At 36.5% G+C, this 16,052-nt stretch overlaps 1 protein-coding gene across 1 annotated transcript; it reads left to right on the top strand.

Moving 5' to 3' along the window:
- Positions 1-6,048: 6,048 nt before the first annotated feature.
- Positions 6,049-14,158, top strand: bco1l (beta-carotene oxygenase 1, like). Its single transcript, XM_034040596.3, has 11 exons — positions 6,049-6,861; positions 7,289-7,417; positions 7,737-7,866; positions 8,443-8,590; positions 8,981-9,128; positions 9,632-9,849; positions 11,379-11,645; positions 12,054-12,159; positions 12,584-12,678; positions 13,186-13,297; positions 13,641-14,158. The coding sequence occupies exons 1-11, from the start codon at positions 6,798-6,800 to the stop codon at positions 13,829-13,831; spliced, it is 1,608 nt and encodes a 535-aa protein (XP_033896487.1). The 5' UTR covers positions 6,049-6,797; the 3' UTR covers positions 13,832-14,158.
- The last annotated feature ends 1,894 nt before the right edge of the window (positions 14,159-16,052 follow it).

The raw sequence follows: 16,052 nt of genomic DNA, 5'->3' as shown, positions 1-16,052 counted from the left end.
CACTGTAACCGCAGTTTCTTGTGTTTTGCTGAAAGAAGTGGAACTCTGTTAGGTCGTCGGCTGCCATACCCCATTCGTGTCAAGGTACGACGAGTTGTGCATTCTTTTATGGGTCTTTCGGCACCAATGTTGTACTGGACTGTAGGTTGACTAACTGTAGCCCGTCTGTTGCTCTGCACAATTCGTGTCAGCCTCCTTTGGCCTCTTTCATCAATGAGCCGTTTTCGACCACTGGCCTGCCTGCCGTTGGCTGGATGTCCTTTGGGTGGTGGACCATCCTTGATACACACGGGAAACTGTTGAGCGTGAAAAACCCAGCAGCGTTGCAGTTCTTGACACACTCAAACCGACCAGTATACAATCCATGTCTCAATTGTGTCAAGGCTTAAAAATCCTTCTTTAACCTGTCTCCCCTTCATCTATAGTGATTGAAGTGCATTTAACAGGTTACATCAATAAGGGATCATAGCTTTCACCTGGATTCACCTCAGTCAGTCTATTTCATGGAAACACCAGGTGTTCCTAATGTTTTGTACACTCAGTATATATATATATATATATATATATATATATATATATATATATATATATATATATATATATATATAGTGGCTCTCAAAAGTATTCACCCCCCTTGGACTTTTCCACATTTTATTGTGTTACAACATGGAATCAAAATGGATTTAATTAGGAGTTTTTGCCACTGATCAACACAAAAAATTCCATAATGTCAAAGTGAAAAATAAAATCTACAAGTTGTTCTGTTTTACCAAATATAAAACAGAAAATAATTGATTGCATAAGTATTCACCCCCTTGAGTCAATATTTGGTAGAGGCACCTCTGGCAGCAGTTACAGCCATGAGTCTATTTGGATAAGTCTCTACCAGCTTTGCACATCTGGACAGTGCAATTTTTGCCCATTCTTCTTTGCAAAATTTCTCAAGCTCCGTCAAGATGGATGGGGACCTTTGGTGAACAGCAATTTTCAACTCTTTCCACATATTCTCAATTGGATTGAGGTCCGGGCTTTGACTGGGCCACTCCAGGACATTGACCTTTTTGTTTTTAAGCCAGTGTGGCTTTGGCTGTATGTTTGGGGTCATTGTCCTGCTGGAAGATGAATCTTTTCCTGTCCCAGGTCTCTTACAGACTTCAGCAGGTTTTCCTCCAGGATTTCTCTGTACTTTGCTGCATCCATTTTGCCCTCTATCTTCATGAGCTTTCCAGGCCCTGATGCAGAGAAGCATCCTCATAGCATGATGCTGCCACCACCATGCTTCACGGTAGGGATGGTGTTCTCAGGATGATGTGCAGTGTCAGGCTTGCGCCAAACATAGCGCTTAGCGTTGAGGCCAAAAAGCTTTATTTTGGTCTCATCGGACCATAGAATCTTCTTCCACTTGGTCTCAGAGTCTCCCACATGCTTTCTGGCAAACTCTAGCTGAGATTTGATGTGAGTTTTTTTCAACAATGGCTTTCTTTTTGCCACTCACCCACAAAGGCCAGTTTTGTGAAGCACCCAGGTTATTGTTGCTGCATGCACAGTGTCTCCCAGCTCAGCTGTGGAAGACTGTAACTCCTTTAGAGTTGCCATAGGCCTCTTGGTGGTCTCCCTGACTAGTGCCCTTCTCGCCCGGATACTCTGTTTTTGAGGACGGCCTGTTCTAGACATATTCTCTCCATTTCTTAATAATGGACTTTATTGTGCTCAGGGGGATATTCAATGCCTTGGAAATGTTCTTATATCCCACCCCTTATTCTGGATTTGCTTTGAATGTTCCTTCATCTTCATGATGTAGTTTTTGTTAGGAAATGTACTAACCAACTGTGGGACCTCCCAGAGACAGGTGTATTTAACCTGAAATCATGTGAAACACCTTAATTGCACACAGGTGTGGACTCCATCAACTAATTATGTGACTTCTAAAGACAATTGGTTGCACCAGAGCTTATTTAGATGTGTAATAGCAAAGGGAGTGAATACTTATGCAATCAATTATTTTCTGTTTTATATTTGTAATTAATTTAGAACAATTTGTAGATTTTATTTTTCACTTTGACATTATGGACTTTTTTTGTGTTGATCAGTGGCAAAAACTCCTAATTAAATCCATTTTGATTCCATGTTGTAACACAATAAAATGTGGAAAAGTCCAAGGGGGGTGAATACTTTTGAGAGCCACTGTATAACATCTTTAACCAACAGCTCCAAACATGAACTAATAAGTCAGAGAAAAAGGAGCTTGCTTTTAATAACTGAACTGCAACACTGTTCATACCACCAAGCAAATACCCACATAAACAATATGTCAGAATAAAGCAGCATGCAACATTTTAAACTGCAAGTTTTGAATAAATCTAGAAAACACCCAATGATTAATAAACTTGAAGAAGACTCAAAGATTGTTTAAAGGATATTAAAATACAAATAACAATTTTACTGGAAGAATGTATGTTTTGTTAAAGAAAGACGCAAAGGGGACACTGCTCTACAAGACGTCATGCATGGTCAACACTGCATCAACTCTGTGAAACAAATTGAGTATTCCCAATTAAACTAAAGAATAGAAAAATGTACAGAAACTATACTTGTGGAATTAAATAAATGTATATTTGCAGAAAAGTTGACAGTGGTGTAATGTAAAAAGGGTGTGTGTTGTATTTTGCTCAGCCACTGACTCATTGTGTGACCCTGATCAAGTGACCAAGTCCCTGTAACCCTCTTTTGGGTGAGATGTTGTTGTAAGTGACTCTGCAGCTGATGCATAGTTCACATACCCTAGTCATGTATCTTGTAAAGTGCTTTGTGACGGTGGTCGACTATGAAAGGCGCTATATAAAAATAAAGATTATTATTATTATTATTATAAGAAAAAGAAAGGCTAGTTTTAATCTTCCATGAAAGTGAATTACAGCTAAAAGCTAGAATAATTGAAAGGTGATCTAAGAACTTGAATATGGGGTGCGGAATCTTATTTTCCTTAAAGAGCAGATGAGTGGGTGTTAAAATGCTTTTGTGCCGTGCTTCTAATTAAAGGATATATATTTAACAATATTCATATTATTATATTTACTGACTTAATAATATAATTATTTCTTACAGAATAGGCACATTATAGACAATTCATGTGTTGCTTTTGCTTGTAATTGACATTTACACTGAGATCTTGCCTAACCGTTATTGCTTACTGAGATTAATGTGCTGATTAATAATATTTTGATATTAACCTTCTTTTCTGCTTTTGTACTGCATTTTATTCACAAACTTTTGATAACACTTACAAAAGATATAACAGTGTTGTGTGCTTTATTGTGCAAATGCTTCCTTGCGATCTTGAACTCGTTTGGGAGAAATGTGTAACTAATTGTGCTAACTGAATTAAACCATTACACACATTAATTAATTATCTTCACTGGGTATTAAACACCCATAATCCCACACATTTAGATTCTTGTGAAGTAAAAACAATGGATGTGGAACAGTGACACAGTTTGTCCTGATACAGTAACATACTGTGGGGTGTGGGGGTGACCAAGGAAGTGCAACCCTATTTAAAAAGCATGGGTTGTAAACAGATTTCTTTAACCCAGTGAACCACTTTTTACTGGAACATCTTTTAAAACCACATTTGAGACCTGTGTTAAAAATGCATGTGCAAAACAGTTTAGATTTACAGAATTATTGTGTTAGTTACATTTACATTATAGGTTAATTTTAATTACTATAGGGTGTATGTAGTGAGCTAATATTATGGTAAGTGTGTACTAAGCATTGCTTAATTTTAAAACTAATTATCTACAGTATAACTTGTTCTAGATTTTCAAAGATGATCAATTGGGAAATAAGCCCAGATTTTTTAGTTGGCAACTTGGGCAGTATTACTAAACGACATAAATGCCTACATAGTACTTTCAAACTGCGATAAGATAAGGTTTTCATCATAAAACACCGACATGTCACACAAACAATGTCTCCTTAAAATAACACCCTTCAGTGGGGTTGGCACTATCTTGTTAACGCTACAGTTACTATCCTGCAATCACTCTAAATTATACAATAAAATATATTGGTGTGTGTTTCATAACAGTCTTGCATCGTTTAGCATGCACTATACTTTATCAGTAATTAGACCTTGGAGACAGATCAGTTATAAAGGTAGCTTTCGCTGTAGGGATGTAATCAATTACACTTTAGCTACTGTTACCATTTTTGGATACAAAAACACAAGCCATATAGCAAATATTAATACATATTAACTACAGCGTAACTAGATTTAGTTAACGGTCCTGTATTTTGAAGTTTGTAGGAAATACATAAGGTTGTATTTCATTGCGAATGAACAGAAAACAACGACTAGATTGTTTGAAGGAAACAAGTCATATCAGGGTAATTCAGTTCTTATCTTAATTGGATGCTGAGTCAACGATCTGATCCCTTTTGTTAGTCTTGTTTTCATGATAATTTCTGCAGGGTTATAAATAGACCCTTTATCAAAGGTTAGAAGTAATAAAAGATGTTCAGAGATGACTTCAGACTTTGCCATTCAGCACCTTATAGAGAATTGTTTTTGCTGTTGTTAAAGACTGGTTAAAATTTCTGTATTGATACATACCAAATTAACTATTAAATGAATGCTTAGTTACAGCCTTCACACGAATTTGAATTTTAACTTTGGGCAACATAAACTCTTCTCGCACTCAGATTATCTAATTGGTCGCACAGCATAGTGGCAAGCAATCACAATATCGCATGATTTCATGCTAGATATTGAAAAGTATATAACTGTGTCAATCGCTGTATTTCAAACCACACTCTTGTAGGTTCTATTGTTTCTATGTTAGGTAGGGTCTATTGTTTTCTGTGTTATCCTGACATTTAGAAGTGCAAGAAGTAACATTAATGGTATCCAATAGTGTCACTATATTGGGTGACTCCAAAATATTAAAACTGCTCACACTCTATGTGAAATTATGAGACCCAGAACAGGCTTTAAAGGACATGGGACGCCCAGTGTATTACCACTATATGGGTACACAACATACAAAAATTCAACTATGTACTATAAATATGTGTTTTGCTTCTAGAAGAAAAGTTGCCAGTCAATGCAATGACCAACATCATTGAATAATATGAATAGAGACTTTGTAAAACAAAATTTTTCATCTCTCAGGATAATGAAGACCTAATTTACTTCTAAAGATCACCTTTATCGTTGTCATCATATTTATTTCTTAGTTTTGAACTAAGTTGTTTAGTATTACTATATACCATTGAGCATTTTATTCACAAGTTATGGATGAGTTATTTTATACATTTACAGCACTAACATTGTAGGTAACTTTGTAGTTTTTTTTTTAAAACCAGTCCCACATGAATGCAAAAAGTTTGCTTCTATTTGCTATTTGATTTAGCAATATTGATAAAATGTTTGCCAGATTTAGTGCAATGGCCTATACTGTTTTATTAATTGACCATAATCCTGTGTTGTGAAATAGAGCCACATTCAGTTTTACTAAAAAGATAACTGCAAAAAAGAACGTAATTTGGTATTTGAACAGTTACCTGCATTGCGACTACACAACCATCGGTTAGATTACTAATATATCTGTATATTGGTAAAGACCTTGTTAAGCTTAAGACCATCAGCATGCTACTGTAAACCCCAAAGTCATTCTAAATAAATTAAATCAAGTTACATTAACTTAAAAATTCAAATTTTATTCATAACACTCATCCGTTTTAAGTTAGTTGAACATTCAAATTTACTTCAGTTGTTCAAACGTAAATGGTTTAAGTAGAATCAGGGGACTAGATTCCCATCAGCACCTGCGGGACTTGTACAATTTATTTTTGGAATTGTTTATTGTGGTGTTGTTTTGTGTTTGTGCGGTTCCACAAGTGTGTTGTGCTTGCTTGTCTCTTGTGCCCCAACTTGTTGTGTTCTTCTTGTGTGGTGTGTGTCCACCCCCGCTCAGTGGTCTGTCTGCGGATGTGACCTCCTTCCCTTCTACCGTTGTTTATATTACTATGCATCTGGCGAGTTCCAGCACTTGTACATTCTGTCATAAGCGCATAAGCGGAAGTGCTCCACTGGCAGCTAAAAAAATAGATTGTTGATTGTGCGTTCTGTTGCTTCAGGTAACTTTTTATTGTTTAAAAGAAATAAAAATGTTTGAACTAACTTGACTATTAAAAAGTAAATCTAACTCAAATGGATTACGTTACATGAGTATACCTGTTACGTGTTTAGTCAGCCCCAGAGAAAGTTGTCGTAACAAATACTAAATGAGTAGCGAAACTTAATATATTAAGGCAATTAGTTTACTCCATTTTTTTTTTTACCAAGCTTGACTTATCAGGGTTTACAGTGTAGCTTTGTCCATGTATTTATCCCAAGGTGCAATTTGCACATGTTTTGTGAAAGGAAAAACACAAGTGTTATTTCTAAACGTGGTCCGTACAAGCAACATTTCTTTAAAAAAATGAGTTTTATACATTTAGATTTTTTTGTATGTACAGTATAATTAGTTTACTTTTTTTGGCAAAGCAACTCATTAAAGCTGGGTCTATGTATGTATTCAGTCATACCTCGGGTGTCACCATGCAACTCTGTGCACCTTTGGACTTGAACTGCCTGGTTAAATAGTTGAGGAAGCAATTACATGTACAAGGTCTGCACGATGTTACTATCACGGATGGAGCGGCACAGAGGTTATATATAATACGTGCGGTGCCGAGAGGGCGATACTGTATATCGAACAATTCGAGGAGGAAAATAATCTTGGAAAAAAAAAATGCACACCTTGTTCAAAAAAAAAATAACAGAGACGTCGGAGCCAGTTAAAGCACGAGTAAAAGGTAAGGCACACTAATGTATTTCTAATATTATACATTTTCATTTTCATTACGATAGCCGTATTTCTTAATGTTAAAAAAAAGTAAAATACTCCCGCAGTAAAGTGTAGTAAAAGCATAGCTAAAAACTGAAATAATAATAATACTAATACAAATAATAATTTTCTTTTCTTTTTTTCTTTTTTTTTTTTTTTTTTTTACAAAATGTAAGAATCTTCTCTGAACCAAATGAGAATGGATTGAGGATACATTTTATTGGCACATTAAAAATTATTATATTTTAGCAAGAACAATGCAAGTTCTATGTCAACGATTCATTAAAAACATGCTGATTCATTGGAACATAAGATATTTGGGGATTTATAAAAATAGATTTTCATAGAAGACGTTTCCCACATATTGTGTGACTGGCTGAGGTCTCTGCTTGCAGGCTCTCTCCCAGCATGGTTACAGGGCACACTCCTGCGCAATGGACCAGGTCTGTTTTCTGTGGGCGAGACCAGCTACAACCACTGGTTCGATGGAATGGCCCTACTGCACAGCTTCACTTTTAAAGAGGGTGAGAAAACACTTCAGTGAACTATGTTACAGAATCTGTATAGAACAGTAAAACTGCTCAGTGGTTTCAACCCAGGTCCTCAAATACCCCCAACCATCCAGGTTTTCTTTTAACATACAGTTGTCCAATTCACATTAGACAACACTCAAAGACAGCCTTTTACCAGTATGTAACTACAGTGATTGCTCTAGTGTTTTGCATTCATCACCTGATTGCACAAAAACCTCTGTTGTCGCTTGTTATCTGTGAACGGCTACTGGGGTAATGCTCAGTTTATTTCACCAAGTAACATGCTAATGAACGACACTGTGTTCTGCAGGCGATGTTTATTATCGGAGTAAATACCTACGCAGTGATACCTATAACAAGAACACCAGAGCCAACAGGATAGTGGTGTCAGAATTTGGAACTATGGCTTACCCTGATCCCTGCCAGAGTATCTTCACCAAGTAAGATTAATTCTACACCCACCCCATTTTCTCTGCACATGTGGATTACAAATTATTACTGTGTCAGAACTTTGCACTGCCCCTTACGTTTCTTCTACACCAAAATCATAAGACATATTATATATATATATATATATATATATATATATATATATATATATATATATATATATATATATACTGCTGTGCAAAAGTCTTAGACATGTTGCATTTTTCTACTCTGATGCATTATGAGCATCAACAATTTACTCAAAGCCTCCACTAGTGTTTTCTACTATTATAACAACCTTGATTTCCATGAAGGAAACACATTGCGTGAAATAGCTTGCATCACTCGATTTTCAAGGTGTGGTATCCGAAGCATAATCAACAAGTACAGAGAAACATCATCAATGTTTTTCATTCTTTATGCAAGTTTGGTACATTTAGGACTGCAGATGGTTAATATTGATGGTCACTTTACATTGCATAAATAGGAGTTTATTAAAAAGTGGCTTTTATTGTGAAGTTGTCTTTTCACAGAATTGGATTTAAAGCGAGGTTTTACTTGATTATAGATTTTACTTTTCATTCCAGAGTGTTCTCCTATATGTCCCACACCATCCCAGACTTTACTGATAACTGTCTCATTAACATTATAAAGTATGGGAAGGATTATTACACATCAACAGAAACAAACTACTTCCACAAAATTGATCCTAATACTCTGGAAACGTTACAAAAGGTGAGTGCACTAATAAGCAGCTTCATTAGGCTTATTAGACTTCAGCTTCAGACAGTGCAGACTTAGTTCCACTTTGCAAAGTAAACTGTTGTAAACAGCCTGGAATGCTAAAAAGTGCTACAACTTTTCACTGCAATATGAACTAACCAGGCATTGCTCTTATAAGATCTGGCAGTGCCCCCTAGTGGATCAAGTTTTGTTAAGTAACTGGACTGAATGAAATGAGATGCAGTGTGTTATCCCCTTAAGTCCAGTTTAATAGATTTAAAGGCTGTGTTCCTACCTATTCACAGTCCCCATTTGATTGATGTATTCCATGTTGGGGTTTTGTTAATGTTAACTTGCACTTTGTAACAAGAGAAGTCATTGGAAGTCATTCGCTTTACCCAGGTGGATTACAGGAAGTACATTGCAGTAAATCTTGCCACATCCCACCCACATTATGACCAAGAGGGAAACACTTACAACATGGGCACCTCTATTATTGAAATGGGAAAACCCAAATACACCATTTTCAAAGTCCCGTCGGCTGCAGAAGGTAAGGGAGAGTTGCCTTATCTCAGTAAATTAAACAGATCGCTCTACTCCATTCTGACGGCACCTATGAGAAGTTAGAAAGAGGTGATATTTTGCAAACATATGTGACACGAAAAGCCAAATTAGAGAAAGGAGGAATTTACATGTAGATTTCAAAAGCACATTCAATGCCAAAATGCACCAACAAATAACATCAAAATAATCACTGGCATATTGCTTGTTTATTTATTTCATTTTATCCCACTTGCTTTGCATTTAGGGAGTCAAAAAAACGTTTTCTTTCCTAAGATTGCTAAACTTATAACTTCACCAAATTGATTGCATTGCTGCTAAGGATGGATGATATACCAGTAACTCATTTTTGGAACGGCTTTGCTCTAGAATTACAGCAGTAATTGCTCCATATTGCCAATATTTTTTTTTAAATGAAAATGGGTCTTGATTTGATCACCTCTTTGTGACAGATTGCTGTTCTTTAACACAGCCCTGTTTGTTCTTCCCCAGACAGTGCCAAGAAGCCATGCTTGAAGAACCTGGAGGTGGTGTGTTCCATTCCCTGCCGCTCCCGCCTCGCCCCCAGTTACTACCACAGCTTTGGGATGACCGAGAATTACATCATCTTCATCGAGCAGCCCTTCAAGCTGGACATACTGAAACTGGCCACAGCTTACTACAGAGGGGTCAACTGGGCGAGCTGCCTGAAGTTTGATGCAGATGATAATGTAAGAACCTAGCGCATGGTTTCCAGTTATTGTATGGTGAGCTGCTTCACTGATCAATCCAACATACTGCCTCCTGGAAAAAAGCACATACGGTTACTCATTTTACACCATTCTGAGTGCTTGCTTACTAAATAACCCGTCCAATATATGCAGATTATTTATCTGAACGAACTTACAAGAGCAGTACTCCAAATTGGTATTTATTTTGTAGCAATGACAAATGGCTGGAGGTTTGGATTGATTGTCTGTTAACCACACTCAAATCCCTTGTTTATAAATTAACGAGTTAGTTAACCCCTATTCAAAAAAAGGGAAAAGATTTTTGGTAAGTTATCGGCCTGAGTCGGGTAAAACAGGCAACAATTTTCCCACAAACCAGCAAGGATGGTCAAAAACCGTTTGCAGGACACTATATATAACCCCTTTTCTTAGATGTTGATAATTGCAGTACACAGTGTGGCTGGGGTAAAGTGTAATTGATCAGGCTGGAGTCTTGAATTGCAGTTTTTAAACAGGTTTTTGTTTTATTGTTCTCACACTGCGTTTGGGAAACAAATGCTAATGAACCAAAACAAACAAAGTAAATCTAGCTCTCAGTTAGAGTACTAAATAAACAGTATTTGTTCTGGTCCCAGTCTGACATCAGGACAGATAAGCCATTTACCCAACAAAACAAACAAACAGTTGATAAATTCCACAGAGGAACGATATACAAAGAGACTGTTATCGTGGCACACACAGTGACCACGATAATTATTTAGACAGTATAGTACTATTACAAACAGAGATCTTTACTTGCTTGTTGCTTTGTTTTGATTTCTCTAATTCGGCTTCTGCAATTTATTATTTTATTATTATTATTTATTTCTTAGCAGACGCCCTTATCCAGGGCGACTTACAATTGTTACAAGATAGCACATTATACATTATATCACATTATACAGATATCACATTATTTTACAATGCACACACACTTCCACTTCCTTACTCCTCAACACCCAACACTGAAGCTACTGGCTAAGAACTTTTTATAGAGGTGTCATTAACTTTAACAAGCAGTTAACAAATTGACTATTATCCTTAAACTCATTAAGGAAACCAGCAACTATTGGTTTCCAGATGCGTGCATACATACGAGAACTAGTGACATCTAGTGGTTGAATAATTACACTGCAGGAAACAAAGCTTCTCATTTTAAACTGACATACCTATTCTGGACCACTTCACCACAACAGGTAATAGTAATAGGATAAGGCACTTTACTAAGATTCCTGCAGACCAATTCTTTTCAACTCCCAGTGGTCCAGGCTTTTGTTACAACCAAGGACTAAATATTGATTTTAAACATGCATCACTTTCCAATGCACATAACGTAAAGACAGCCTCTGTGACTTGAAATGCTGTAGCTACAGTGATTGCTCTTGAGTCCATGTTCATTAACAGACTGCAATGAAAAAAAAAGTAGCAACAAAAACCTGGATTATTGAGGCAATGTGGCAGATTAAATCGGATACTTTTGTCCACTTCAGACATTAATCCACCTGATTGACAAAAGGACACAGAGGCCTGTGGCCACGAAGTTCTACACGGATGCACTGGTGGTCTACCACCATGTCAACGCCTATGAAGAGGATGGCCACGTTGTGTTTGACATCATCGCATACAAGGACAGCAGTCTGTACGACATGTTCTACCTGGCTAACCTGGAGCAGTCACCGGAGCGCTTCGAGGCAGAGAACTGCCTCTCCTCTGCACCTGTCTGCAAGAGATATGTCCTCCCACTGCACTCTGCAAAGGTAGAACAAACTAAATCAGTTAATTTCGTTTTATTTACAATCGCTACTCTCAACCGAAATCTTATGCTGGGAAACATACCTTTAACGATTGTATTAAGTACAGTACATTGTACTTCGTTTTAAGAGTGACTGAAATGTATTATTATTATTATTATTATTATTATTATTATTTTTTTTTTTTTTTTTTTTTTTTTTTTTTTACCATACAGCTTTTTGTTCAAATAGAAATAGGTTGAAAAAACATAGCATGAATTGACAGTAGGTTCAAAATGTAGAATAAGATACACATAACATGATGATAAGCGATGGACAGTTTTGAGTCATTCTGCCAAAAGATTTTACATTTCTGCGCTTGTTTGTTAAATTAGCCCTGGCACAAATGTATGTCTTGATTTACTATAAATGCAGGATGCAGAGATTGGCAAGAACATGGTAAAACTGGAGTCTACTACAGCTACAGCAGTGAAAAATAAAGAAGGCAGCCTGTGCTGCCAGCCTGAAATACACTGTGAAGGTAGATTATCATTATTATTATTATTATTATTATTATTATTGAATACTTAATTATACAGATTAAAAGAGTAAATTCCATTAACACAAGATCTTACATTTGTAAATGTCTAATAACAGTTTGTGATCCAATGTTAACTTGGTATTTCTGCCACAAATCAATAGTTTTACTGACATAACTGTGGCAAGAAAATACAGGAAATTCAGGTGATTCCTTCTTTTTTTTTAGTTTACTGTTAGTTAAGTGGACCCAAACTAGATTGCATGAAATGTACAAACAACTGCTTTATATAGGGTGGCGCGTTCTAGTAATGAAAATTCTCACTGTTGTCCATTGCTAAACATGCTTAGAGGAAAGCAATTATAGATACATAAACAATACAAACTCAGTTCAGAAATGGCACTAACGTGTGTTTGTAATAAAATAGGAATGGAGCTGCCAAGGATTAATTACAACTACAATGGCAAAAAGTACCGATATGTCTATGCATGTAGGGTGGAATGGAGACCATTTCCTACAAAGGTATGTTGATAAATGATATTGCTGAACTTGTGCAAAATAAATCTACAGTAACAGCTTTCATCTTTGGTTGCTAGCTTTTATGAAGATTTTCAGGTTTGTTAACCCCCTGGTTCAGTTTGGGCAATACAGCTGATGCAAGGCAGAATATATGCAATGTGCAAGAAGAAAATTCAAGTGTTTACCTTGTATGAAGAAGTCAGGACAAATTATCAGCAATACAGTTCTTCAAAGTGCAGTCAAAGTGCTCTTGCTGCTGTTCAGAGTCTAACTAAAGGCTACTCCACAAACCAGACAGTTGAGAACCAATCTCTGTACCTTTAAGAGCCCTCAACAAAGATGGCTGACTGAAGCTAGTAGAGCATTGGAAACCAGCTCCGGTTGTCCTTCACCAAGATGGCATCCATTAACTCTCTGTTTGCCCATCTTAATAAAGAGAACTTATTTTAAAAGTGTCTTATTCACATTGTGTAATTTAATGATTTTTTTTTTTTTTGAATCTCGCTACAGATTGGGAAATTGGATGTCACCACGAAGCAGATGCTGGAGTGGCAGGAGGATGACTGCTGGCCAGCCGAGCCAGTCTTTGTGCCGGCACCAAATGCAGTAGAAGAAGATGATGGTGAGTGGAAGGAGGTGTATATAAGACACGGGACCAATATTTTTAACTATTTTTCACAAATAAATCTTAATTCATCTAGTTTTAAAAAGATTATGTGTAGAAAGGATTTACCCATAAAATACAAGGTGAGAAGTCCCAGAAAGGTACATTTCTGTTTGGGAAGAGCTCAGGGCTGAATGATACATGGTCAGGTCAGGGTTCAGGGGCACTATTAGGACTGACTATGTGGATGCTTTCATGGTGCCTAACAATAGCTACTATTGTAGCTCACCTTTCATGAACACACTCCAAGGCTTTACTTCATCAAGCTAGAAGCATTAATGATTCTTCAATTTGATTCCAGGGGTTATTTTGTCCTCGATTGTTTCCACCAACCCAAATAAATCTCCATTCATGCTGATCCTGGATGCCAAAACTTTCAAAGAAGTCGCTCGTGCCACGATCGATGCAGATATACACCTGGACCTGCATGGCTACTTCATCCCCCAGCAGGGACAGCATCCTCCTCAGGAAGACACCAGCGTTGCAAGATAGACAGCCCTAAAACATATAAGAATCTGGGCCTTTTTACGATTTTTAACTCATACTAAAGAATGTTTTAATGGATTAAAAAAAGGTTTGCAAGAAGCTATGACTATGTTAAGAAACCATCAACAGATTATCTTTTTTGACTATGTTTAACAGCCACCATCTTATGTAAGGAGTAAATCAGTGGGTCCTTATGTGAACTGCAGTATTAAAGTGTATTTTACATGTTTGTTTTACGATCCATTTTTTTTGTTTACGTGAAAATTTTGTTTTTTTAATTATTGTGATATAAAAGAGAAACATATACGATAATAAAATTCCTTTACTAAAAAGGCCAGTAATGTCTCTAAATTTTGTAAGGACAGGTTAGCTGTTTCCCCACTATTAAATTATAGCCAATTGGTGTAAAATTGTATATTTCGATCAAAAAATGCCATCAAGGTATGACAACTAATGCTGTTGTTTTACAGAGACTAGAATCCCACCTGATGTCACATAATTGGTCCAGCTGTCATCTTTATTGAATTTACCATTTAAAATTCTAGAAGTCTATACAAACATAAATGGTCAAGGAAGGTTCAAAGTCCCTTTTGGATAAGCATATTTATGATCTCTTGTTATGCTGATGGGAAGTATGAAATCATTTCGTAAATAGTCACCAATTAGTGTAAAATGTAACAGGAATATAGGACATACAACAATAGCCACAGGTATGGCTATGGGGTGGTAATACTGAAGTGTGACACTGCAGAATATATATATATATATATATATGATTAGATCCAGGTCATTTACTGTATATGGATTAAGAATAACAATGGTCCCAATACTAATCCCTGTGTAGCCTACTTACTACATTACTCCAGTTTGATGCCGGGCCTCATAACTCATAATTAATATATATATATATATATATATATATATATATATATATATATATATATATATATATATATATATATATATATATATATATATATATTATGAGACAGCAGGGAGGGGGTTAAAACCTCCCTGCACAGAAAACATGTGAAAATGCACACTGGTTTTAGTTTAATTGTATTTGTTTATTGTTTAATTTAAATTGGTTAATTGTTTTATTGTTTAATTATCCCCTGCACCTGGTGGTTGTTATTAAATTAGGACCAGGTGCAGGGTATTTAAGGAGTGAAGCCAGTGTGCTCAAGGCTGCTGAGTAGAAGGAAGCATGATAGGTGCTCTGCTTCTGAGCAGTCAGGGGAAAAGGTATAGCGCAAACCTGTGTGGTTTAATTAAGTTTTGGGGCAGGTAAACGGCTTAGCCGTCCTGTGTTAGTTAGGTTCCTGCGTGTGTAGTTAGTGCTCGATAAGAGCTAGGTGTTTATTTGGTTTTGTGTGTTTTGATTTGTGTATTATTAAAAAATGGGGCAACCGCGCTTTGAATATCCATTTCTGTGTGCTGGGTCGCAGTTCTTAAAGGGACAACGAACTTGAGTGAGTTGCAAGCTCGCTCACAATATATATATAGCAAGGAATGCAGAACATTCCTTGCTATATCCTTCTTAAATTGAATTGCAGATATCTCAAACTAACTCAATTTCAAGAGATCCCAAACTCGTTTCGAGATATCTCAAATTCAGTTGGACTCTCTGTCCTGTTTGAGATATCTCAGATTGACTTTCTCTCCTGTTTGAGATCTCAAATGGAATATGAGATATCTCAAATTGACTTCCTGTCTAGTTTGAAATATCTCAAATTGACTTCCTGTGAAAATGCTCTATGTTTTGAATGCAATACTCCTTAACATTTTAACAATGTGCTATGTAGTATTTAAAATGTATCTTGTCAGGTTTTGGAAAAAAGTGTACTGAATCGCTTTGTCTGGGATGTAACTGTTATTTTAAATAGTATCCACTTATATAACATGGGTTGCAACTGAATGGGTAAAAAATATCGCTGCATATTTAAAAAAAAAAAAAAAAAATTGGAAAAGCTGTGTGTTTGTGTGTGTTTTCTGGCTGTCTCCCAGCATGGTTACAGGGCACACTCCTGCGCAGTGGACCGGGTCTGTTCTTTGTGGGGGAGACCAGCTACAACCACTGGCTTGACGGAATGGCCCTCCTGCACAGCTTCACTTTTAAAGAGGGTAAGCCATAGACAGAGTGCATGAAGAAACATATGAATACAGCGGTGGACTCTAATATTGCATTATTTTGCATTTTCCAGTCATTTGTAATATGTTTTACTAT

The sequence above is a fragment of the Acipenser ruthenus genome, chromosome 19 (genome assembly GCF_902713425.1).
Source record: "Acipenser ruthenus chromosome 19, fAciRut3.2 maternal haplotype, whole genome shotgun sequence".
Classification (NCBI taxonomy): Eukaryota; Metazoa; Chordata; class Actinopteri; order Acipenseriformes; family Acipenseridae; genus Acipenser; species Acipenser ruthenus.
Note: the sequence above shows the minus strand (reverse complement) of the source record. Positions and strands in the feature narration are given on the sequence as shown.